This window comes from Carcharhinus amblyrhynchos, chromosome 12, assembly GCF_965287045.1.
Source record: "Carcharhinus amblyrhynchos chromosome 12, sCarAmb.v2.hapA, whole genome shotgun sequence".
In the NCBI taxonomy this organism is placed as follows: Eukaryota; Metazoa; Chordata; class Chondrichthyes; order Carcharhiniformes; family Carcharhinidae; genus Carcharhinus; species Carcharhinus amblyrhynchos.
Genome location: NC_137335.1, coordinates 53,031,071 through 53,054,988, shown reverse-complemented (window position 1 = coordinate 53,054,988; position 23,918 = coordinate 53,031,071). Strand labels below are relative to the sequence as shown.

Below are 23,918 nucleotides of genomic sequence, written 5' to 3'. Positions count from 1 at the left end.
ACATCTCAAAAATTAAGTGAATGACATTTTATACTTTTTTACATGAGGGATGGGGAAAAGAGATATGCCTTTCACTGAGGGCAGAAGGTCAACCATTACTTTTAACAACAGTACAGTATGTTAGTAGTAAAAGTAGGTCAGTGCATTCAAAGCATTAAATCACCTCTTTAGTCCAGTAGATTTAACACAGACTTATTCAAATGATCATCATTCTTCTCAAGTTGTGCATAGTGCCAAATTCACCCGGCAGTTCCAACAATAACCATCACAGGCCTCAGAGGGTTAGTGAGTGAACAGAGCTATAGTTTGATGATGTTACTTAGATTGACATCCGCAGTAATGTAGATGCTTTAGGGAAAGTGTGTGTACAAGTCTGGATAGCCTAAATACAGCTGTAGTATTAGTAATATGATCTCACTGCAAATAAGAACCCGTGAATCAGTCAATTCTGAGGCTGTTTACAGATGCAGATACTTTTTTTGTCGGGTAAAGTATCATTTAATTTTAAAGTCATAGTGCTAAAAGGATGGTTACTGTCCTCTTAATTTGGCTTCTAAGTTTGTTCACACTTCAATAAGGACTAAATCACATACTTTAGCGAACCAAATGATTCTTTACATGTATAAAAGACAAGATAATCATGGTTAAATGTGATTGTTACTTCAGTTAACGTTCTTCCATTAAACAATTTTTAAAAGTCATTCATGTAACGTGTTCCTCCCTCTGACATTTATAATCAACTCTCCTTCAAGTGTAGTCCAGCAATAGGAGGGTCTCAGTTAAATTTAGAGCCTTTAACGTTAACCATTAAACCGCATTTAAGTATGTAAAAAAACATGAAGTGCAGATTATGATTGCAGTTAGTTAATCATTCTGTTGTGTAGCAGAAATAAAAATCCAAACTACTGTGCTGTGTTTCGAAATGGAATCATTTTGCAGAGCATTGGTTGGACATTGTGGTCTAGGAACTTCAGGTGCAAAGATGGCACATAAGCCACCAATGACTTGAGGAAGCAGCACACACCCATTTCAACCCTAAAATTCACCATCCACATTTTGGATTGGGCTCTTCCAAAGGCACCCAGAACTGTTTAGAGCAATTAATAACTTATGTAAATAAGGATCCTCAACTAAAGCTCCGTCAACATTAACTACCTACCTTCCATTAAAACATAAGAATTATGAGCAGGAGTAGGCCATCTGGTCCCTTGAGCCTGCTTCGCTGTCAATAAGATCATGACTGATCTCCATTACAAATGCGAGAGATGTGAATGGAGCTGACCACTCAGCGCAAGTTGAATAGACTGTCATGTAGGGTGAGATAGAATAAGAGCAAAAGTTGGTAAGGTGTGAAACCTTCCACTTTGCTAGCTGTCATGGCCAAAAGTCTGCTCCATCACACGATGGCCAACCGTGAGGGGTGGAGGATGTGCTGGTGGACTTAGCCTCCTCTGATGGCACTGTGTGGCATTATTTTTAGGCACAATTCCTGGACCCGTGTAATTTTGCAAGACGCTCAGCATTAAGGCCCTGATTAATTACAGATTGGGCAGAATGGCAATATAGCCTTTTGCAATAAGATGGTAGAATCCAAATCAGATCTCAGATTTGTGTAACTCAGTTTTGTTGAACTACTATTTCAGTATCTTTGGGCTCAGATACTGAACAATGCAATTTGCATCAGCATAGGCATACCTCAGTTTCTTCGTCACATTGAAAGCAGTCAAAATAAGACCAAAGTAAGAACCCAGCAAATGAAAGTAAAACATAACTGGAGCTAAAGATGTAAGTGGAAGATCCATGGAAAAGATCTATGTTATGGAAAGTGGCAGCTGACATCAATTTTTCCATATGTTCTCTTTACCTTCAAATTCTTAGGCGTAACCCTACTTCTCCTGTCTAAAGACACAGCCGATCGGAACCGTAGATCTCTGTTATGGACCACTGAGGAAATGAGATCCAAATAAATCAGGATAAACCATTTTGGTGTTTCCTCACTTCAATGTATTACTTGCCTTGAAGCTTGAGTGTGACAGTCTTGGCACATACGGTATCATATGCATTAACCTACTTGCTTAGTAATTGCCTTTTGTTTTCAGCTTAGTAAATGGTTTGCTTTCTCCCCGTGCCGCTCACAATTGATACAAGTGTGCGGAGGCACAAATAATCAGGTTATTAATGTGCACAGCTTTGTGGTGCCTTCCTCTTGCTCCGAGCGTCTGCCAGGATAACAAAAGACTTGTACATGTTGCATTCGGGCACATTTCCACCACACCGAAACGCCAGTCTATGAGGTCTCATTCAGGTTAATGCAACAGCAGTCAGGCGTCTGTGATGAAGCTGTATTCCTGTTCCTGCCAAAGTAATTTCTGAGCAAAAATAAAAGGTTCAAGGCTTGTCAGCATTAGCAGCTAGATAGCTGCTTAGACCTAATGAGAAATTGGACATTGCTAGACTCTGAGCTATCTTGCCAGAGTCATTTTTCCTGCTTGCCTTTTGTCGGAACGACAGAAAGAGATGTTGTTCAATTAAAACCTCTGACCTGTTGTGGGCTCCTGGAGGCAGCCCATTTCATGCTGGTGATGTGAGTGATTGGCAAAATTTAGACAGTTTTGCACCATGCAACATTTTTCAAAGTTACTGTTATATTCAGAGCAACAAAAAAAAATCATTGGCACTTCCTGTTAGCTGGTTTCCGTGGTGATGCATATTCCCAGGAGAAATTTGATATAATTAAATTAGGCTTCTTTTGATGTCAATAAATTAAAAGGATAGATTGTCCTGAAGGCAGTGATCCCACTTGGATTTAGTATAAACTGCAATTTCATGTTTCGTATAGCAGTTGTGGAATGCTACTTAAAATTATAATTCTCTTTACCTCCCCCTAAATATTCACGCACATCCTACTCTTTATTGATGGAAAAGTTTGGACATTATTGGCAAAGTAATTGAAAATTGGCAAGGGCTTGTTTACACTGAACATCTGTTTAAACGTAATTTAAAATGAAAAATGTTATCAACATCGTGATATGACAGAAATATCTTAATTTGCATTTTTAAAATATCTTTATTTTGAAGCATATGAACATTATGATTTGGCTTCAAAATATTCCCAATAGAAATTCCTTTTCATCAATGTGCCTCCCATATTTTTGCTGAGAATATCCTTTCAAAAGTCTTCCTGCTATCACAGTAATCTATCTTAGTGTGCATCCCTTCATAAAACGGACAAGCTACCTGGGACTTTGGTTACTAATTGAAGCATTTTCTAACTGAGGGGGAGGCATATGGAAACATAATATCATACATATTATTTTGTCATTAAAATGTTTTGTTGGATTTGTTGCATATACGTCGGCAATGCATTGGATGTGATGCTTTTTACTGCTATCGTGGTTCAACAACAGTTTTAACCTGTATTATAGGAGGTACAAATGTACAAGCAGCTATTGATTATTGTCAAGTTATAGTCCTATGAAATCATTTTTACATTTTAAACTATATGCCAATCAAGCAGTCCCTTTTAAAAAAAATAATTTAGTATTAATTCAAGCCATCCATCATGTGAGCCATTGATTTAGCAATGAACATTTGTATTTTCATTGTATTTTTAAATGCAATTTTTCTTCTTTTCCAGGCGTGCGCTTGGATAGAGTACGTGGAGGACGGCAGAAGTATAAGCGCAGGATAGACGCAGAGAACAGCCCTTACTTGAACCCTCAGCTGGTTCAACCAGCCAAAAAGCCATGTGAGGACAACAAATTAATTTATATTATATTGTACAGAATGTCCATTAACATATAAAGCTTCAGCACATTAATTTACAATCCCATGAAACACTAGCATGTCTTATCTATTTCAGTATAGTCACCCTGCACACACAGTTAAAGAGTTCGCAGACAGATGGGAGTGATAATAGGCAGAGCTAATCCAGTCTCCATTTTAGAAATCACCAGAATTTATTCTTCATCAAGGGTAGCCTGGTGTTATTTTGTGAAAAAATATATACAGCCACGTAGAAGTATTTTGACTGGTCCTTTTTTTTCTCTATACAATTCAGTTAAAGAGACAGTGCTTCTCATAGCAGTGTTGCAGCCAGCAATTCTTCTTTTTTAATTTTGTGCTTTATAAAAGTTCTAAATCCCTTTAAAATTGTAATTTTGTTTACAGTTGTGTCCCATGACTGTGATTTAAAATGAGGATTATGAAACAATGTGGAACATTGACAGTATTAAACACATCTGTGGTATGTTTTCTCTGAGCCTGTAAGCTAACCATAGTGTTAAACTCAAAACACTAGAATGAAGATTACAAATCCTGCATAAGCTGGATATTGTCTTTTTAAATCTTTAAGCTTTTATGATGAGACTTTGCCATCAAAAGAGTGTATCTTAAATTTTGGTTGCTTTCTCTCCTTTCTCTTTTATTTGACTGTTAAGGAAGACTGTAAAGAATAGATATGGCACAAAATATCATCAACCTTATGTTGCAACACTCATTCAATAATTAGATGATTTATTTTGAGTTGACTACATTTCTTTATATTGGCAAGCACATCAAAACACACATATTGTATGGACCCATATTAATAATTCCTCTTTAGACTACGAGGAATTTAATGCATGGCTTTGTGTGTCTTTTCAGCACAATTGGGCATAACCATGGACAAGTCAGTGGCTGTTTGTATTTTCCAGCACATTTCTTCTATTAAATAATAAATAATTAAGTATAGCTGAAAGCAATTCATGGAATTTCAGATGCTAATCGGACTAGAGCTCACACTTTTACAAGAGTGGGCACTATGTGTAATATTCCGCATTGATGAAACATCCTAGTCGCATTTACATTTCTGTGAATTACATTGTATTAATATTTTGCAATGACGTCTTGTCTATCAGAACCTAATTTTTAAGACTGATATCCAAATGGCAGAACATGTGTAGTATGTAAGTCTTTAAATAGTTGACATGATGAATCCTGATAAACTCTTTAGCTTTTTTCCCTTTGACTTAAACCAAGGCTTTATTTAATACATCTTAAACATTCAAAGTAGATATGTGTAGTTGTTAAGGGTGTGTATGCTATCTGTCAGATTTCCTGGTGGAAATATACAAGAACGTAATTTAGTGGACTCCAGGGGAAACAACACTAAGTTAATAAAAGTGAAGTGCATTTATGCTGGGTTAGCTCAATTGGCTAGATGGCTGGCATGTGGTTTTGAATAATGACAACAGCTCAGGTTTAATTCCCGCTCTGCCTGAGGTAGACTTTGCACCCTACACCTGAGCGTGGAAGGCAATGGTACCACTGACAAAAAACTGCCAAGAAAAGCGGCTCAAGGTAAAACATCAATGGACAATGAGCTGAGGACCTGCCTTTGGGCAGAACACACACGAATGGCTGAATAATAAATTCACCTTTTACTTCACTGGATTGGACAACATCTTAAGCTTACCCTAGATTTTATATATAGAAAAAAAATCGGAGCAAGTTTCCTTTTCAGAACATATGGATTCTAAAATGTTTTCTGACAATAAATGAATATTGCAGCCCATGATTTTCTGTGCCATTGCGTTATTTTTAAAATCTGGGGTCATTTTCCTATCTTTCACTAATTATAATGACTGTCTATCATACCAGTCGACTAACCACCGCGACTTGTTGTAAAGTACAAAGACCCATACAGACCATCGGAGATATCCATGGTCAGATTTAACCTGACATGAGACATGCATAAAATCACCCCTCCCCCTCCTTGTTAAAATTGCTAGGTAATGTATTTAAAACTTACTTTTTTTAAAAAAAGACTTAGCTTAAAAGGATTGGGCTTTACTAAATTCTAATTTTTGACCTTTTAATACAATTCTTTCCACTCCGCGAGACATCTGAACGTGAATAAGATTGCACTGTTCTGTGTGCTTATTTTGGATAGCCTCAACATTCACCGATCATTACTTGTTATTGAAGAGCTGTTGTGTTAATTTTCAGTAGTTTATTTAATTAACAGCTTTTTCTTAAAAACAAAACACACATTTATAAAATATATGGTCAATTTTCAACTTGTGTCAGGAAGTGCAGTATGTCTTGTACCTTGGGTGTAGGCTAAGAGATTTTCTGGATCCTGATTGATTATTTGTGCATAACAAAGCCTTTCTGATGAAAATTGGGTTGTATTGATTCTAATTAAGGCAACATTAAATAAGATTTACCAAGAGATACCGCTTGCAGCTACTCAATTCCCTGAGTGATGAGGCTGTCTAAACTGACGCAAGCATTTCTTCTTTCTTTTGCCCCGGCCTTCTATTCCAGTCAACAAGATTGTCTCACACTTGCTTGTGGCTGAGCCAGAGAAGATCTACGCCATGCCCGATCCCACCATTCCGGAGAGTGACATCAAGGCCCTCACTACACTGTGCGACTTGGCTGATCGGGAGCTAGTGGTCATCATTGGATGGGCAAAGCATATTCCAGGTACAAAAAGAAAACCACACCAAAGCGGCTGTCAAGCATGCCATGAAACGCATTTTACCTTTGTGTATGGTTCTGAATTTTCCACAATTGGGAAGCCACAAAAAAGATGTTATGGCGGTGGGTGGGGTCACTGGTCTTTATTGCTGCTGGTATGAATCCCAGTGTCCGTTGAAAGGGACATGAGGGCTAAAGTGATATTCCCGATAGACATCAAATGTGTCACCATTCTCCCCGCTGTCCCCACGAGCCCCTATCAGGTTGTCACCTAGACCAGGTGAGAACCCAGTGATTATGAAAGACTGCCAATTTGAACGTAATTAGCAGGCTGAAGCCCAGTTCAAAGCTCTCCCGCCAGCCACTCGCTTCGCCAGTGGCATCTGCACTGGGTGGGCTTTGGTGCTGCTCATGAGAACTGTGGAACAGGCACGGTGGACCCCAAGGTTGGGGGACTGGCGGGTGGGGGTGGTGCGGGGTGGGGGGTGGTGGCATCAGGAAGGGAGGTGCAGTTCCTACGTGCCTCTCTGACACTGCCAGGCTGCAGCGGCAGAGTTCCCCAAGGGTCCTGGGGTTTGGCTGGGCACAAGTGGTTGACCTCAATACTCTTCCTGGGATGGGGGTGTAGTGGCTAGACTGCCTCTTCCAACCTTGGGAAACATGAAGATCACTCCTGGTGTGGAGATTTCAGGTATCTCTCTGATCAAAATCTTCATTCTGGTTTGTGGATTATGAAAACTTTCAAGTGGGTCAGCTTTCACTGTTATCAAGTTATTCAGCTAAATGAGCATGACTAGTTAACACACTTCTGATGTAATCAAGATTTATTTGGCAATGTTCATTTGTACAGTACACTTGCTGTGTCTCTGACTTGTGGCTCTGATCGAGCTGAGGAAAGCTATGGCCCAGACTTTCAACACGGCAGAGAGGCTCTCCATCACAGAAACAGTTGAAGAAATGCCCCAAATCCCCAAGTCTCCCCTTATACACCTCCCTCCAAAAGTGGCAGTTTCCATTTTTGCAGGATGGGGATTGGGTGTGGGGCATGTTTAAGGCATGCGTGGTTAACAGAGGCCATTTAAACCATTAGCTTCCTCCACTTAAGTGGGATTCTGCTGAGCCGGGTGTGTCAAGTACGAAGGATGGGATTTTATGGCCCTCCCACCGGGGTCGGGGGGGATCTTTCCAGTCCCATCGAAGGCGATCCCTGGTGGCAGAACGAGCAGGTCATGCAAAACACTGTAGACTTCAGCAGGACCAGAAGCTCCTGCTAGCAGCCAATGATAGGCTGCCTCTGTTGTCAGTAAACAACTTGGGGGATTGCGGGTGGGGTGGGGGGAGTGCAGAAAATCCTGTCTCAAGTGTCCAGAATTAGATCTGGTAAGAACAGGTCTGAAATTTGTGAATTAGTTTGGATAGCCCAGATATATCTTCGGAGAGATAAGATGCCACTTCTGATCTGGTCCCGGGACATCTTTGGTGAAGTTCAGCTGTCCATTGAAATTGTTACAAGTAGGCATTAGTGCATAAATTCATTAATGTCAAGTTAATTGGAACTGACAACAGACCTATTAAAATTAACTATCAAAATGGTCAAAAGCAACCGTCGAAGGGAGCTGCCAGGTTATCAAGGCATTTAAAAGTTCTTCCCTTTAAATCTTTGGAAAAGAGATGTCTGGAGTGTCAAAAAAAAGATTGCCGCTATTTCACTATGTGAACATAAGTCTAAGGGTTACTATTACTAGGTTAGTGCTGCATTACTGAGTTATACTGGATGCTATTTTGTTTTTCTGTAATGAAACAAAACCTGCAAATTTTACCAACTCTTGGCAGACTTGCAACAATATTTCTGCATAAACAACCACTGAATGATTACAGCACTCTCTCAAAGAACCACTCACCTAATCCTCTTCCCCCACCTTTTCCTGCAATTGTTTTTCCTTCAGATAATTGTCCAATATTCTTTGAAAGCCATGATTGACTCAGCATTCACCACACTCTCAGGCAGGCTAATCCAGATCCTAACCACTCACTGCAACAAAGAGGTTTTCCTCTTTTGCACATCACCTTAAATTGGTGCTCTATGATTCTCTACCCTTCAGTAACCAGGAACAGTTTCTCCCTTTGAAGTCTGTTGAGGCCCCTCATTATTTTGAACACCTTTATCAAACCTACTCTTCAGTTTCTGTACCCCAAAGAGAATAGTCTTAGCTGCTCTACCTTGTCCATATAACTTAGCTTCTTCAACGCTGGAACCATTGACCTCATTCTGTTCTGCACCCTCGTTGATGTCTTTGCAAAATGTGGTGTCCCAAAACTGGACACAATACTCCAGTTAAGGCTGAAAAAGTGTTTTCACATAACTTCCTTGTTTCTGTATTCTAGGCCTCTATATAAAACCCATGAACCAAAATACATCATTAGCAGCCTTCTCAGCCACCTTTCATGTTTTGTGCACAAATACCCTCAAATGCCTTTCTTCCTGCACTCCCTTGAGAATTGTGCCTTTATATTTCCTCATCTCAATATTCCTGCAAAAATGAATCACTTCACACTCCTTGTACATTAAATGTCACCTGCAATTTGCCCACCCATTTTACTGATCTCTTGAAATTTGTGACTAACTTCCACAGGTGTCATCATACTTTCAAGTTTTGTGTCATCTGCAAATTTTGAAATAGTGAACTGCACAGCCGGCTTTAAGTCTTTAATATATATCCGGAAACACACTAACTCCCTCCCCCCCTACCACCTCCCTCCATGGAGCCCTACTATATGCCTCCATTTTGAAAACCAGCTGTTTACCACTACTCACTGTTTCCTGTCACTCTGCTAATTTTATTTCCTTGTTACTCCTGTTCCGTTCATTCTGTGGACTCCTATTATGTGGCACTTTACAAAATGCCTTTCTGATGTCCATTGTACACCATATCAGTCACTTTACCCTCATCAACCCCCTCGGTTATTTCTTCAAGAATCTTAATCAAATTAGTTAAACACAATTTACCTGTAACAAGTCATTGCTGTCTTGTTAATTAATTCACCTTTGTCCAACTGTTCATTTGGTTCTGAATTATGATTAACCTGATTCCCCTGTCGTTGCTTGGTTCGTCCTTACACCCTTTCATGAACTATGGCGTACCATTAAAATTTTATGGTACTAACTCCATATTTAAGGAAGATTTGAAGATTATGACCAATGCTTTCGCTATTTCCACTAGTTCCCTTAGTATCCTTGGAGGCAATACATCCAGCCCTAGTAACTTGTCAACTTCAACTGATTACTTTATTTATTTACCCTGTTTTGTGACTGTTGAACATCATGAACCTGCATCAGTATTCAAAAGGCTTCTAATATAATCACATTGCTGCAAAAACATTTCTAAGGTGCACAGTCTGTAATTTCCCAAAAGAATCAATCTTACCACTTATGAATACAAACAAAAATACAGCAATTTTGGACAAAATGCCTTAGTTTTTCCCTAATTCTCCTCATCTGAACTTCTCCACTTTTGGTCCCAGCCATTTCCAAAGGAAAATGACTCAGTTTGTGGAGACCACTGAAGTAACTCAAAGAACCAGAAGCATTGAATAACTGAGATAAGCATATGAACGATAAAATTTAGAGGAAAAAGAGCAGAGTGAAAGGGGTCGGAGTAACTTGCTTGAATCCCTCCACTTCAGTTTCCTTCACTGCTGCGCATTTCTTAGCAAAGTCATGAATGACACCCTGTTTGATTGCAATAAAAGCAAATTGTCTCTCCTCTTCCTTCTCAATCTTTCTGCAACCTTCGATATGGTTGACTTCATCATTCCCCAACAACACCTCTTGTTGCCTCGCTGGATAGGACTGTACTTTCTATCTATCCATTCTCTCTTCCCATTCTCACACAATTACCTTGCGGTCCTGCTATCAGTGTGGTTTTCCCAAGGCAGGTGTTAGATTCAATGGGCTGATCCCATTGACACCTGTGAGACCAGAAGACCCCACCATTGACTAATGGTGGGCTGCATCCTGCTGTTGAGAAACATGCAGTGGGGTGTGCTGAAAATTCCGCAGGTGACTTAAGTACCTGTTGTAGCTGTACTAAAATATCTTCATATTCTAATTTAAGCTTTAATCCAGCAATACGACATCACCACAAAAAGTGTAAAACATTGGCAGGTTATATTTTATTTGTAACTACAGCTGAACATGGGAATTACAGCAATATTCGTTGACAGGAGAAAATTATTTGTGAAGGTAACTTGTCATGTGAAGTGCTCCAATAGTCATCAAGAGTGGTTATTCTCATCATCTATCCCTACCATCGTGAACCAAAAGTGACATGATTTTAGTTCTCTAGAACTGAACAAACCATCTATAATTCCACGGTATTTAACAATTTGTATTTGGCATCACAGAGCAATTTGACTTTAAGAACATAAGAAGTAGGAGCAGGAGTAGGCCATCTAGCCCCTCGAGCCTGCCTGCCATTCAATAAGATCATGGCTGATCTGAAGTGGCTCAGTTTGAACGTGTTATGATGTGATGGTAGGGCATGAAGGCATAAAACATTTCAAAGAATTATTTAAAAGAATGAAACCTTTGTTTGAAGTAATCTGGTGATCCTTTAGTGACATGTAATGATGCCACAGGGAATGAGGCAGGCAATTGGATGGACCACTGAAAGGTCCTCCGGTGGACTAGAAAATCCTGCCCTTGATCTCACCTTGGTTTTTGATTGGTTGATAACTTTTCGTCAGCTTTGCTACATGAGTACGAAGGTCTCCAGCAGGTAAGGCATTGTCTAAAGATAATACCTTTAGTTATGCCTGTATTTTCTATACTGATTAGTGGACAGGTTGGCCTGATGCCATCCTGATTTGCAAATACCATCGAAATCTGAGGGGGTGATCTTACCTTATCGCCCTGCTGGTGGCCCGGCAGAGTGAGCTGGTAAGATCGCAAGAGAGCTGAAAAATTGGGTTCGCGCCTGATTTCTCGCCTCTTGCGATCTTACCAGTATGGGCTATCCGGTGAGATCAGCCTCGCGCCCAAAAAGACGTGAGGCTGATTAGAATATTTAAATTCAATGGTAAGTAGAATTTAAATATTACGGTTGAGCCCAGGGACCTCACCAGTAGGACCAGGGGCCATTGAAGCCCCCTCCAACTGGGAAGTAGGGGGCGGGGTAGTGCCCCTTAGGGAGTGCACCCAGGCACTGCCAGCCTGGCACATTGGCAGTGCACTTCGGGCACCAGGTAGTGCCGGGGATGGGCTAAGGGGCAGGGCCTACTGGGTGGGGGGGCTGAGGCCTAAGGTAAGGCAGACAGGGGTATGCTGTGCCCTCTGCAACTGGGATCAAGGGGTGATATTGCGCATCCTGCGCATGCACAGTGGTGCCCTCTGCTCTGTGCTGCTGGATTTTGGGCCAGCTTAGGTCCCACCCTTCTCTCCTGCTGGCAAGAAATAGGTCTTGCTCCATTTTTTCCTCAGAGTGTAGTAAGATTGCATTTCTAACTCGCCCAAAAAAACAGCGTGACTCTCTCCCATTTTTACACTGGTTAGCACTTCAAATTTTTTTTGGCAAGATCGCCCCCGAAAATATCAATAAGAAGTAAGCAAGATGTCAGAATTTACAGCAGTGTCTGCAACTGAGCTCTCTACTCATTGGCATAGCTAACAAATAAAGTTGCCATTTTGGTGAACCAGTTTGAATCCAAGTTGCTTGTTTTTTGTATGGTTTTGCTCTTTTCAGGTTGATTTTGTGGCATTTTAATGGAGCAGTGAATTGGGAATTTGATCCTGAATTAATCCTCGCTGTGCTTTGTCTTGGAAGTGCTTGACTGAAAACTCTTCCACTCTCTGGTAATGCTAGCATTTGACTTAGCGAACATAACCTTTACCCGAAAGCGAAAGGTAGTTAGAAATCTGATCTGAGCATCCCAACAGCCAACCGTCTTTTAGAAGTGAGGGTTGGGCAAAATTTAATCCCAGCAATTTAGCATTTTTCGAGCGAGCAGGTGCCTTTTGTCACATGCTGGATAAACACAAAAATGTAAAAAAGCACAGTTGCAAATTCAACTGGAGAAAAAAAGGCATCGTTTAAATTCTGAATGTTACCAAGGCAAGAGACCAACGTGTGAGCCACATAACCACTGATGAAATATTATTTAACAGTGATCGTGAATTAAGAATTGGCTTATGATAAAATCAGCTCTTCTGATGTGAAGAAAGAGCACCAAAGAAATTGCTTTGATTAATTCTGTATCACAAAGCGCTTAACTCAGCTGTGTCCACAACAGAGGCAAATATTTAAAGAAAAAATAAAACGACTTTATCAGTAAATAGAATTAGGCTACACATGCTAATAAAGCAGCTGAACAGAAAGCGGGACGTTATGAAATTTGAACAGTCCTTATCTGACAAAGAGCACAATGAAATTAGACAGCACTTGACTTCAGTCGTTTCAAGTTAGAGTGGAATGAGTGGGTACAAGAGACGGAGGCTGTGCCCTAATAGCCCTTTACTATGACAGGGCCCCCACCATTAGCATCCTTTTATATTCGCTGAAATTGCCCATGCTTCCCATTCTGCCTCCTATCTGCCTGCCTTCTTTATTCTCTCTTTCAATTTTGTACGTGCTTGGATAAGCGCATGCTAACACAATATGATTGAGCTGTAAAATGGAATTCTGTCGGCTTTAATCTCTTTTATGTAGATACTGTGGTAGTTCCACACTTCGCTTCATCCAGTCTATTGTAAGACGCACAGAATGGACGAGAGAGTAATGTAGGCTGAATCGTCTGTTGAAGCTAGGTTTCACACATATGATAAAAAGATTATCAATGCAGCAGTCAGATGTATTGTTACACTTTGTGTTGGATTAGAATATTCACGTGTTACCACATTAACAAACTACTGGAGGTGCTTACTCAAGCATTGCTATAACAGCACATCATGCTTCATCCCCGTGTTAAAAGAACTAGTATCTTCCTTTGCCCTGTGTAAGATGCATTCAACTACTGTGACACACTAAAACCATCTGACATCCTCTTCAGGGTATTCTCTGAACCTTTAGGTCTTGAAACTTTTTTTTTGCTCACAGATTACTCTCCAAAGTCTTTAACATCTTAAATATTTCACAGAAGTATTTCACTGAAATCACTGTATCCACTGCTACTTAAGGGCAAAGCAATACCTAGGGAGAGAAATTCAACATCATTGCACACATTTTGTGAGGGTTTAGTCAATGTTGCGGAATGGATTTCAGCTTGCCGTTTTCTACCAGTAGTGAGAATTGGAAAGCTTGTAACTTCTGAGTCTCTAGGCTGCCCCACCTGTAACATGCAGTAGGTGGCTTAAGTGCACAAATCTGTCTCCTCACATGCCAGTCCTCATAGGCACAAATTGGGCACGAGATAGACAGAGCTTGTTCTACACACATTCCACTGAGTTCCACTGAAGTCAATCTTGCTTATTCTAACCAGTGATCTTTAAACGGACCATTGGAAGTTATTCCAAAAGGGTAAGAAAATGTTTAAATATTTTTTATTTTGGCAGAGTCAAGAGGATCAGATGTGCTCCTCCTAACTTTATAAAATTGCTGCAGGTTATCTTTGTGTTAGAGTTGGCTAGAATTGGTCAGATTCTGGTCGGTGTGCTTCATTGGGTTGCCTGACTGTGTCCCCAGTTTCAAGCAGATAAAGTTAGAAACATCGTAAATAGAAGTAGGAATAGGCCTTTCGGCCCTTTAAGCCTGCTCTGCCATTCATTCTGATCATGGCTGACCATCACATTCGATACCCTGATTCGGCCTCTCCCCCCACCACCACACCCCCCCACCCCACCCCATATTCCTTGATATAGAAACATAGAAAATAAAGTTCATTCATTCAAATGTACTCTGTCTGCAGGCAAACCCTTGGCTAGTGCCTGCTGGTGCTTCATCCTGAGCTGTTTTCTTGGCATTTTATTTCCCCCAGTGATGGTTTACCATTGTCTTCCACTTTCGGGCAGAATGAGGAGACAAATATCCCAAGTCTGCCTAAACTGGAATTGAAATCAAACCCATGCTGATGGTGGCATATTGAACCACTCACTAGCCAGCTACCCAACTGAACGAACTGATCCACCGTTCCCCCACCATGCTCCCCTCAGTTGAGGAAGCCTGTGGCCTAATTGTGGCAAATGGATGCCACACTGACCTCTTTGGCCATACATTTAGTTTTATCCACTCATTTGCACAGCACTTCCACTTGAGATGAATTTCTCCCCTGTCTGAAATATGATCAGCGTAAATGTCCTATTATTGTGCATCCTTTGTCTCTGTTTCATATTGTTGTTTCAAATGTGATTACATCAGAAGAACAGGCTTCGAAACATTATTGAGCCCAACCACATGAAGCAGTTCATTTATCATCAGTGCATGAAGTAGTTTACCAGGGTGCTCCAGTAATCATATAATTTTAATTGTATGTTTTAATTTGGTTCATTTGTACTGCAAAGCGCAATTATTCTTCCCAGCCAGTTTCACATAATGATAACTGCACTCAATGCTTAAACAAGCCTTTTCAAAAACTCAACAAATGCAAAAGGATATTATCAGATAATTCTTGAGCGTTTTTCTTTGAAAAGCTACATGATACTCCCCTTCAGAAAAAGATGGTGATTGTTAGAGACTGGAAGGATATAAACTGTTCATTCCAAACCATGCTATCATACAGCACTGAAGGTGGCTATTCAGTCCATCGTGTCAATGCCAGTTATCTGATTATTTTGATCCGCTGCTCTGGCCCCATACACTGACAATTTTCTCTTCTTCAAATATTTATCCATGAAATACAGTAATTCATTTTAAATCCTGAGTAAGAAACTCGAGTGACTGAGTTGTCTTTTGTAAGAAGGGGCTTTGTTTGGCATGTTAGACAATTAGAATAAAATAAAATCCCTAAGGAGGCTATTCAGCCCATCGAGCCTGTGCTGACTCTCTGAAAGAGCATTTTATCCAGACCTAACCCTTCCCTATCCCTGTAACTCTGCATATCTACCATGGCTAATCCACCTAACCTGCACATCTTTAGACTGTGGGAGGAAACCGGAGTACCCGAAAGAAAACTAAACAGACAAGGGGAGAACTTGCAAGCTCCACACAGACAGTCACACATTGAACTTGGGTCCCTAGCACTGTGAGGCAGATGTGCCACTGTATGGCCCACAGGGTTGTTAGTGGGTTTTAGCTTACAGGATCTGAACAGCAATAACAGAATGAAAGTAATGACAGCATTAACAGTAGCTCTGCCATAAAAAGTCAAGCTTGTGGCTTGGATTTAGCAGCCAGCTGCCCACAAGGATCTAACAGTCTCTGTGTCATGGATTTCATCTGTTCCGGTGTCACTGTCACTCGGGTGCCAGGTGAAGGGGATTTCCCGGCATCATATTAAAGAGTTCATGGAATGGCAAAGCAGGAAGTAAAATGCACTGATTATCCTTTACTTTTTATACATTTTATAAAGACTGAAATGAAGATTGGGGCATGCATATTAGAAACTGTAGTATCATAAACAGACTTTAAAAAGTACTTTTTATTAGATTGAAGAGCTATGAAATTTTAATCATAATGGAACAATTTGACATTTTGCAAATATAAAACTAACCTTCCAGGACCAGAGAGGTTTTCAGCAATAGCTATGACTTAGTATGACTCTTAAAAAAAACAGTTATGTCTCATTAACAAGAACATTTTGGGGGAATTTTAAGTGCCTAAAACAATAAATTCTGGTCAGTTCAGCATTGCACCTGCGCAAGTTTCAATAGCCAACTTATGGTTTAATGTAGAATCAGTGATCACAGATAAAAATTTGGGGTTTCTGTGTTTAACTGCGCATGTGCTGACTCAAGAAGTTTCCATAAGTTTCAATAGAATAATGGTGGTGAATGTTGACAGTTTACTAACATCTTGCTTTAGAGGGGGGTACAGCGAAAGGTTTACCAGGCTGATTCCTGAGATAGCAGATCTGCCCATGCGAAGAGAAACTAAATTGGTTAGGATTATGTTCACTGGAACTCAGAAGAGTGAGAGGGAATCTGATAGAAACTTATAAAATTCTAACAGGGTTAGACAGGTTAGATTCAGAAAGAATGTTCCCAATGGTGGGGGAGTCCAGAACTAGGGGTCATCATTTGAGAATAAGGGGTAAACCTTTTAGAATTGAGGTGAGGAGGAATTTCTTCACCCAGGGAGTGGTGAATGTGTGGAATTCATTACCACAGAAAGTAGTTCAGGCCAAAATGTTGTCTGATTTCAAGAAGAAATTAGATTTAGCTCTAAGGGCGAATAAGATCAAGAGGTATGGGGGGAAGGGGGAATCAGGATATTGAATTTCAGCTGTGATCAAAATGGATGGTGGAGCAGGCTTGATGAGCCAAATAGCCTACTCCTGTTTCTGGTTCCTATGTTTCTATAACTGCAAATTCCAGACCACAATTTTATATGAAAAATGTTAGGTACAAACATTCCCTGCATATCTTTCCAACACATCAAGATTCATTATCTTCTTTTTCTTCCTCCACTTCTTCCCATACTAAGCCTTCATGCGTGGCCACAACCTCCATCAATGTTAGTCTGTGCTCAGTCACAGGAGTTGAATGGGGTTGATCTGACCTCCATTTTTTCCTTCTCCCCAACAGGAAAGTTTTTCATCTCCAAAGCTTGGGTTGTTATTGGGAAAATCAAGTTAGAAAATGTTGGTCTATAATACTTCATTGCACAGTCTATTTGGAGTGCCACTACGCTGTGAAGTTGAACCCATAAGCCATCAAACAACATGCTTACTCATTTTGCTATACAGTATGCAGCCATGGAACTGATGACATTTGAATTGAGTCTTAATGGATTATTTTTATTTGAGATGCATTAGCCCCTCCGGAGGCTAATTTCACTATACAACACACTTCGATTTTAGAAGCAGCAAAACAGAAATTTTCACCTATCTGATTAAAATGTTTGATAGTTATTATTAATCAGGATGGGTGTAATTACTGTCTATAGTGACAAGTAAAAGCACAACTTACATTCACTGATGTAAATTTAGATTTTTTTACCATGCTGACGGGAGACTGATGCGTCAAATCTTGTGCAGTTGCACCTTTAATTGCAGCTCAACTACCTACCCATGGCTTCTCTCTGTTCACACCACTATTGAGCAGGGATGACAGAATTATCACAAATGTATACTAATATGCACAGAGTGCTGCTCATTGGACCCTAGCTGCCAGTGAACTTTGAAAAGAGCTCATTAGTAGACTCTTTATCATTGGAAATGTGTGTATGCATCAACCACAGTATAACTACAACTGATGCTGAATGCCAACAGTACAAAAATCACTGCAATGTTGGGCATTGATATAGTGAAAAAGATCAGACAACAAAAGGGTCAAATTCAGGTTAATGCTGGGGAAGACCGATAGAAATAAGTCTTAGCAGTTAACCCTTGCATGGTCTGATCAAAGTAGAAATCAATTTTTTGTTTAATAATCAGTGCTGAATTTTCTGAAGCACAATTAAAGAAGTATTGCTGAAAAAAGGGACATGTCAAAGCTTTTTGTCTTACACTCATCAGGGCACTTGGCAAGAATAAGAATACAAGGGAAAAACAACAATTTTGACTATATAAGCAGAGAATGCTGATTGATTGACAAATAGACAGTGGTTGACAAAGACATTGTCATGGAAAATGTACCAGTTGATGATGACCTACAGTTAACCACCAAGCATTGTTTGAAATTTAAACCAGACATTTTGACCTTGATTGCGCAAGGCATTGCTCAAAGGAATGAGTCAACAAATGGGTGTCACTTATATTGTTTAGCTGAAGCAGATGCAATGTGTGTACATGTTACTTTTGTATGCAAAGAATAGGGCCCTACGAATATATACACAGGGTCCTGCTCTTTGCAGACAGAAAGAACATGTGCTCACATTGTGCCCGTTACAGCTAAATAAAACAAGTGACAGCCATTTGCTGATTTATTCCTCAGAACAATGCCTTGATCAGTCAGGGACAAACTGCGTGGTTTAAATTTCAAACAATGTTTGGCAGTTAACTATCAGTCACCATCAACTAGTGCAATCAGAGTCCACTTGCCAACCAATTAGCACTCTCTTGTCATATAGTACAAATTGTTATTCTCTCCCTACATTTACGTTCTTGTGAAGTGTCCCCATGAGTGCAAGGTGACAAGCTTCCATGTGTCAGATTTTTCAGCAATGCTCAAAGGAGTGTAGTGAATCCAAAAATAGTTCTCAAATCAGCTGTTCAATTTTAAAAATATTAATTTCTGAAAACCTTTTTTCATCATTGGCCTCCAAGGTAAAGATGTCACAAGTTCTGCTCAGGTAAGCATTCTTTACTTGGAAGAAGAATGCCATTTTGTTTCACAAACCTTGATTTCATTGTGTCAGTAAACAAGCAAATTGTTCAATTAAATCATAAATGCTTTTTTTCCCTGGTGCACGTTGCATGAAAGTCAATGAATTGTGTTTCTGCTCTATTCCTGTTTTTAGAGCTGGAACATATTGCAGGATATTCCTGTTCTGAAATTTGAATTTCTCTTTGCTTCTTACTGGGTTTCAGTGCAACTCAGAATAATCACAATTTTTGTGTTGATGGGAATAAGTTAGAACTTCAAATCATTTCATATTTACATATAGGTATGCATGCAGTCTGTAAGCACAGATGTAGGTTTTGAGAGCAGGCATTTCACTATGATTGTCAAAGTGTTAAACAAAAAGTTTACTTAATCATAGATATAGTTGTGCTATAACAAGTGTGTTAGGAGAGAAATTAGTTAAAGAAGTTTTTTATGGATATTGTCCTGTATATTTCCAAGGTATCAGCAGTCCTTTCGAAAGGGAAGTAAAAGAGCTTGGATTTCTGACAGCTCTGAATTCCATTAAACAAAAAAGGAATATTACTCGCCTCCTTAGCCTGAACAAACAAACTGCCAAACATTTTTTATATCTATTTCCTCTTCACTTGAAAGCGTTGTTTTTCAGCCGTTTTTCTAGAATGTCAAAGTCAATTTAATACATTTCACTATGCTGAATAAATCAGAACCGAAATCCTTGCTAAAAGTGAAAATTTGATTTGCTAAAAGGAGCTTAGGGCAACTATTAATCAATACATCCAGAGTGTCAGTGCTGAGGCCCTGATAGACAGTGATGCATTTGGATATTGGTTGAAGCAGATGGAGGCTTGCCGGAGAGGGTTGTGGCTGCTGGGGTGTTCCTGGTAAAGTCACATTCAATTCCACAGAGAGCTTGTCATCACCTGAGCTGAAACAAACCTTTCTAAATCAGCTACTCATCAATTTAAGCAGCCCAATCTCCTTAGCAAGTGTTCTAGATATTGCTACACTGTTTATTATGCAGCAATCTTACGTGTTCCACTCACTCAAAGTGTGTGTTTTCTCTCTGCCTGTTTTTCTCACCATTTCCACCCCCACCACTCCCCCACCACTTCAGTGATGTGGCCTCTCGAGTATTAAAGAAGGGGAGGCAGGGCGGCCAAAATTCTGGATCACCCCGTTAATTTTGAAAGGGTTTCTGTAATTGTTGATTGAAACTAAAAATAAACAATGAACGAGTAACGTGGCTAATGAGAAGCTATCAACTGCACAAGGCAACATAAATTAGTCATTTCCATAAACACACAAAGAAGAATCTGATCGAACAATGGTGCTGCTACACAGAGAGTTAAATGAAAAAGCATGCCTTTCTGTGACCACGAAAAGAAGTTGTAGAACTTATTTGGGCTATGTATCAAAATCTCTACGTGCACAGTAATCATTTCTGCTGCCTGTTTGCTCCAGAAACATTCCTTTTTTTTGTTGCGTGCTCTCCGGCTGCTTTTGCCTGCAGATTTGTTCATTGATTTATTTCCTTTAACCCCCATAGACTTCTAAAAATTCTTCTGCACAAATTGATCGGGCTATGCAATTCAAATAAAACTTTAAATTGTTAAAGGATTTCTCAGCATCTGTCACTGGTTATAGTTTTTTTTCCCCCAGCAGTTTCTTTGTTCTTTAAATCTGTGAAACCACTGTGTATGATCTCACAAGCGACCAAGCTGTGAAATCAACCATATGAATCGAGCCACTAATAATTGTGTGTTGAGGAAGCGTATGAACACTCTTCAGAAATAATAAGTTACCGAGAGCAGCACCATTTAGTTAGTGATTACGATTATGTACAGTCATCCCAAACCCAAGTGTAAAAACAAATTTATTCCTTTCCAGAATTCTTAAGATCCAAACCTATTTCTGACCAGTAGGAAAAAAAGCAGTTCAAAATTGTGAAAAGCCAGTAGTACTGACACCAACACTCCTGGAGTTACATGTTCAGGTACACAGGACCAGTTCGGAACAGCTCAGCCCAGTAACGGTTATTTCCAAGTTTTACTATTTTCCCTCTAATACCGACTTCCACCCCCACCCCCTGCCCATTGGTTCCCCACTATATTGTGACAATCTAGTGTGACACAGAATGAGACCATGTGGGATTGTTCCTTCTGTTCTGCCAAGCAGAAGTTGCTACGGGTGGCACAGTAGCATAGTGGTTAGCACTGCTGCCTCACAGTGCCAGGGATCTGGGTTCGATTCCCAGCCTTGGGTCACTGTCTGTGCAGAGTCTGCATATTCTCCCCGTGTCTCCATGGGTTTCCTCCGGGTGCTCCAGTTTCCTCCTATAGTCTGAAAAACATGCTGGTTAGGTACGTTGGCCATGCTAAATTCTCCCTCAGTGTATCTGTACAGGTATTGGAGTGTGGCAATTAGGGGAATTTCACACTAACTTTATTGCAGTGTTAATGTCAGCCTGCTTGTGACTTGTAGCTGTAATGAATGGGATGTTGCGTATCAAATGCCAAGTGCCTTTTCCGGAGATCAAGGAAGCTCATAGTTCACAGTCCCATTGCATGATTGTGGAGGAAGCAGGATGAAGTTCAAGTGAAGTACAGTCGTCCAAGTGCGTGACCTGATCGAGTTAACTAAATAACTAAGTGATAATTCCATGTGCCTTTGATGCACTGCTTTCCACAGCTAAGTTGGATCTGCACCTGCTTAACCTACATGAGAAAGGATTAATTACCAGTATAGTGTTAAAATGAGTCAGCACATTTGCAGCAAGTGTTGACCTGGCTAGAGAGAATAGTGAATGAGGATAGGACTGTGCTAATAGAAAGGGTGGCTTTACTATCAGTGGGAGTCAGCAGTTTTGAACCAGCCTCCTCTAATTCCCCTGTAGATCATTTGCAAATAGAAACAGAAAATGCTGGAAAATCTCAGCAGGCCTGACAGCATCTGTGAAGAGAGAATAGAGCCATTTTTTCAAATTTGGATGACTCTTTGCAATGAGCAAAGACAATCAAGAGATTTATACTCTGAGGGCGAGAGGGCGTGCTGTAATTGGATAAAGGGAGTGTAAATGAGGATGAAGAAGGCTGGGAATGGTGCTATAAGTGTCCATTAGGTGATCAGAATATGTGAATGGCAGAACAGAGGTACAGATGGTTAAAGCAGTTGCTCTGAAAGGGGGAAGGGAGTGGGGGTGGGATGGAGCAGGGAGGGGGGGGGTTTGCAAGATGGAGAACGGGAATGGAGAAGTGGAAAAAATGGAAATGAGAAAAAAGGATGATAATTGGGGATGAATTAGATGAAAAGAAGAAACAAAATGAAATTAAAAAATGGAAATGGGATAAGGGTGAAGGAGAGAGTTCATGTTCTGAAGTTGTTAAACTCAGTGTTCAGTCTGAAAGGCTGTAAAAGTGCCCAATCTCAAGATGAGTTGCTATTCCTCCAGCTAGCATTGGGGTTCCCTGGAACATTGCAAAAGGACTAGGATGGACATGTGGACAGGAGAGCAGCTTTTGTTGTCGGAGAGAAGAGCAGTTCTCCTTCAGGGAAGGCATTCCTGGAAGAGAATGAGTTATGGCAATGAGTTAAACACTACGATAAGATAAACACTAAGATCATTTGTGAAGTTAGGTCAATCCAGACTATTTCCTCAGTAATCCCACAATGGCAACAAAAATACTAATTTAAACTGTGTGTGCAACTCAGTTGTTCTGTTTGGAAATCCAGTTTGAACTTGATTATTCTGTTTGAATATTTCCAATTGCATAGATATTGAGGTTTACATTTGCCATTTAACATGGGATATACAAAGTTAACTTTGCAATATGAAGGCTTTAAACATTTTGGCCTGAATGCTCTGACCTTGTCTGCTGCTGGGATTACCCAATCCCAGTGAATGGAGATTTAGCTGGGTGGCAAACTCTCTGTTCTCGCTGGCAGCGGTAGCAGGGCGTGCAAGCCTGGAGAATTGGACTGTGGTCATTAATGACACATTATGCCATTGACTATTTACCATTTACTGGACAAAAGCATGGTTGCTAGTGAATGTGTTAGAATGAGGTGATGTGTATTCAGATCTAAAAATGTTTGAAATTAGTGGCTGTTAACATTGCAGAGTTAAAGGTCAGTCTTATCTGATTGCCTCACTGAGTGAGTTGTAGACTCCAATCCCAATTCAGGACTTACATGTGTCATCTACGCTGACACTTTAGTGCAGCACTTTGGGCCTGCTACCTTGTTGAATTTTCAGATGTGACATTAAACCCACATGCCTGCCCCTATTAGTGCAGCATGCAATTTTTGGAAGTGTTGGGGTGTTTTCCTAGAGTTCTGCACAAGATCTCTTTCTCACTCAACCATCACCGCCAAAACAAATTGTCTGCTAATTTATTACTGTTTGCATAACATTGTTGTGTACAAATTGGCTATCAGATTTGCCTACCTAACAGAGATTATGGGCTGAAGTTTCACAGCACCTTGATGGGGGCCTAGGAGACAGGAAATCAGAATTACAGCCAGTCCCGGATAGCTCCCAATGCATTCCTGCCAGTGGAAAACTTGGAGTGGGCTGGATTAGGGTCGGTTGCCTGTTCTGCAGCCAGTTCACTTGGTCTGGCCCCAGTTAAGCATGAAGGGTCACACCCATGACCATAAGACATAGGAGCAGAATTACGCTACTCGGCCCATCGAGTCTGCTCCACCATTCAACCATGGCTGACATTTTTCTCATCCCCATTCCCATAACCCCTTTTTCCCATACCCTCGTTTCCCTATAACCCCTGATCTGCTTGGCTCAAGTGATCCATAGGGCAGAGATTTCCCTCCAATCTGAGGGGCCAAATGGCATTCGTTCTCGTAATTTTTTATTTGTATCTATACGTGGAGACAAACTTCCACGTAGTCTACCTCTAGGATGTCTGCACAATCAGGTACACTGCTGACAACTGCAGGCCCATTTTGGTCACTATGTTGGACTTCCAAAGCTCTACTCTACATGTTGAAAGATAATTAGCTCACTCTGGGAGATCCTGAGAGAATAAAGGGTGCTGTTTGAATG

At 40.4% G+C, this 23,918-nt stretch overlaps 1 protein-coding gene across 10 annotated transcripts in view; it reads left to right on the top strand.

The window, feature by feature from the left end:
- The window catches only part of esrrga (estrogen-related receptor gamma a), a 265,275-nt gene that overhangs the window by 214,211 nt on the left and 27,146 nt on the right, over positions 1 to 23,918 (top strand). For all 10 annotated transcript variants that reach the window (XM_080200534.1, XM_080200537.1, XM_080200531.1 and 7 more), the window contains 2 exons: positions 3,638 to 3,748; positions 6,310 to 6,471. In XM_080200534.1, coding sequence (XP_080056660.1) covers positions 3,638 to 3,748; positions 6,310 to 6,471 — 273 coding nt within the window. The remainder of the gene's footprint in view (positions 1 to 3,637; positions 3,749 to 6,309; positions 6,472 to 23,918) is intronic.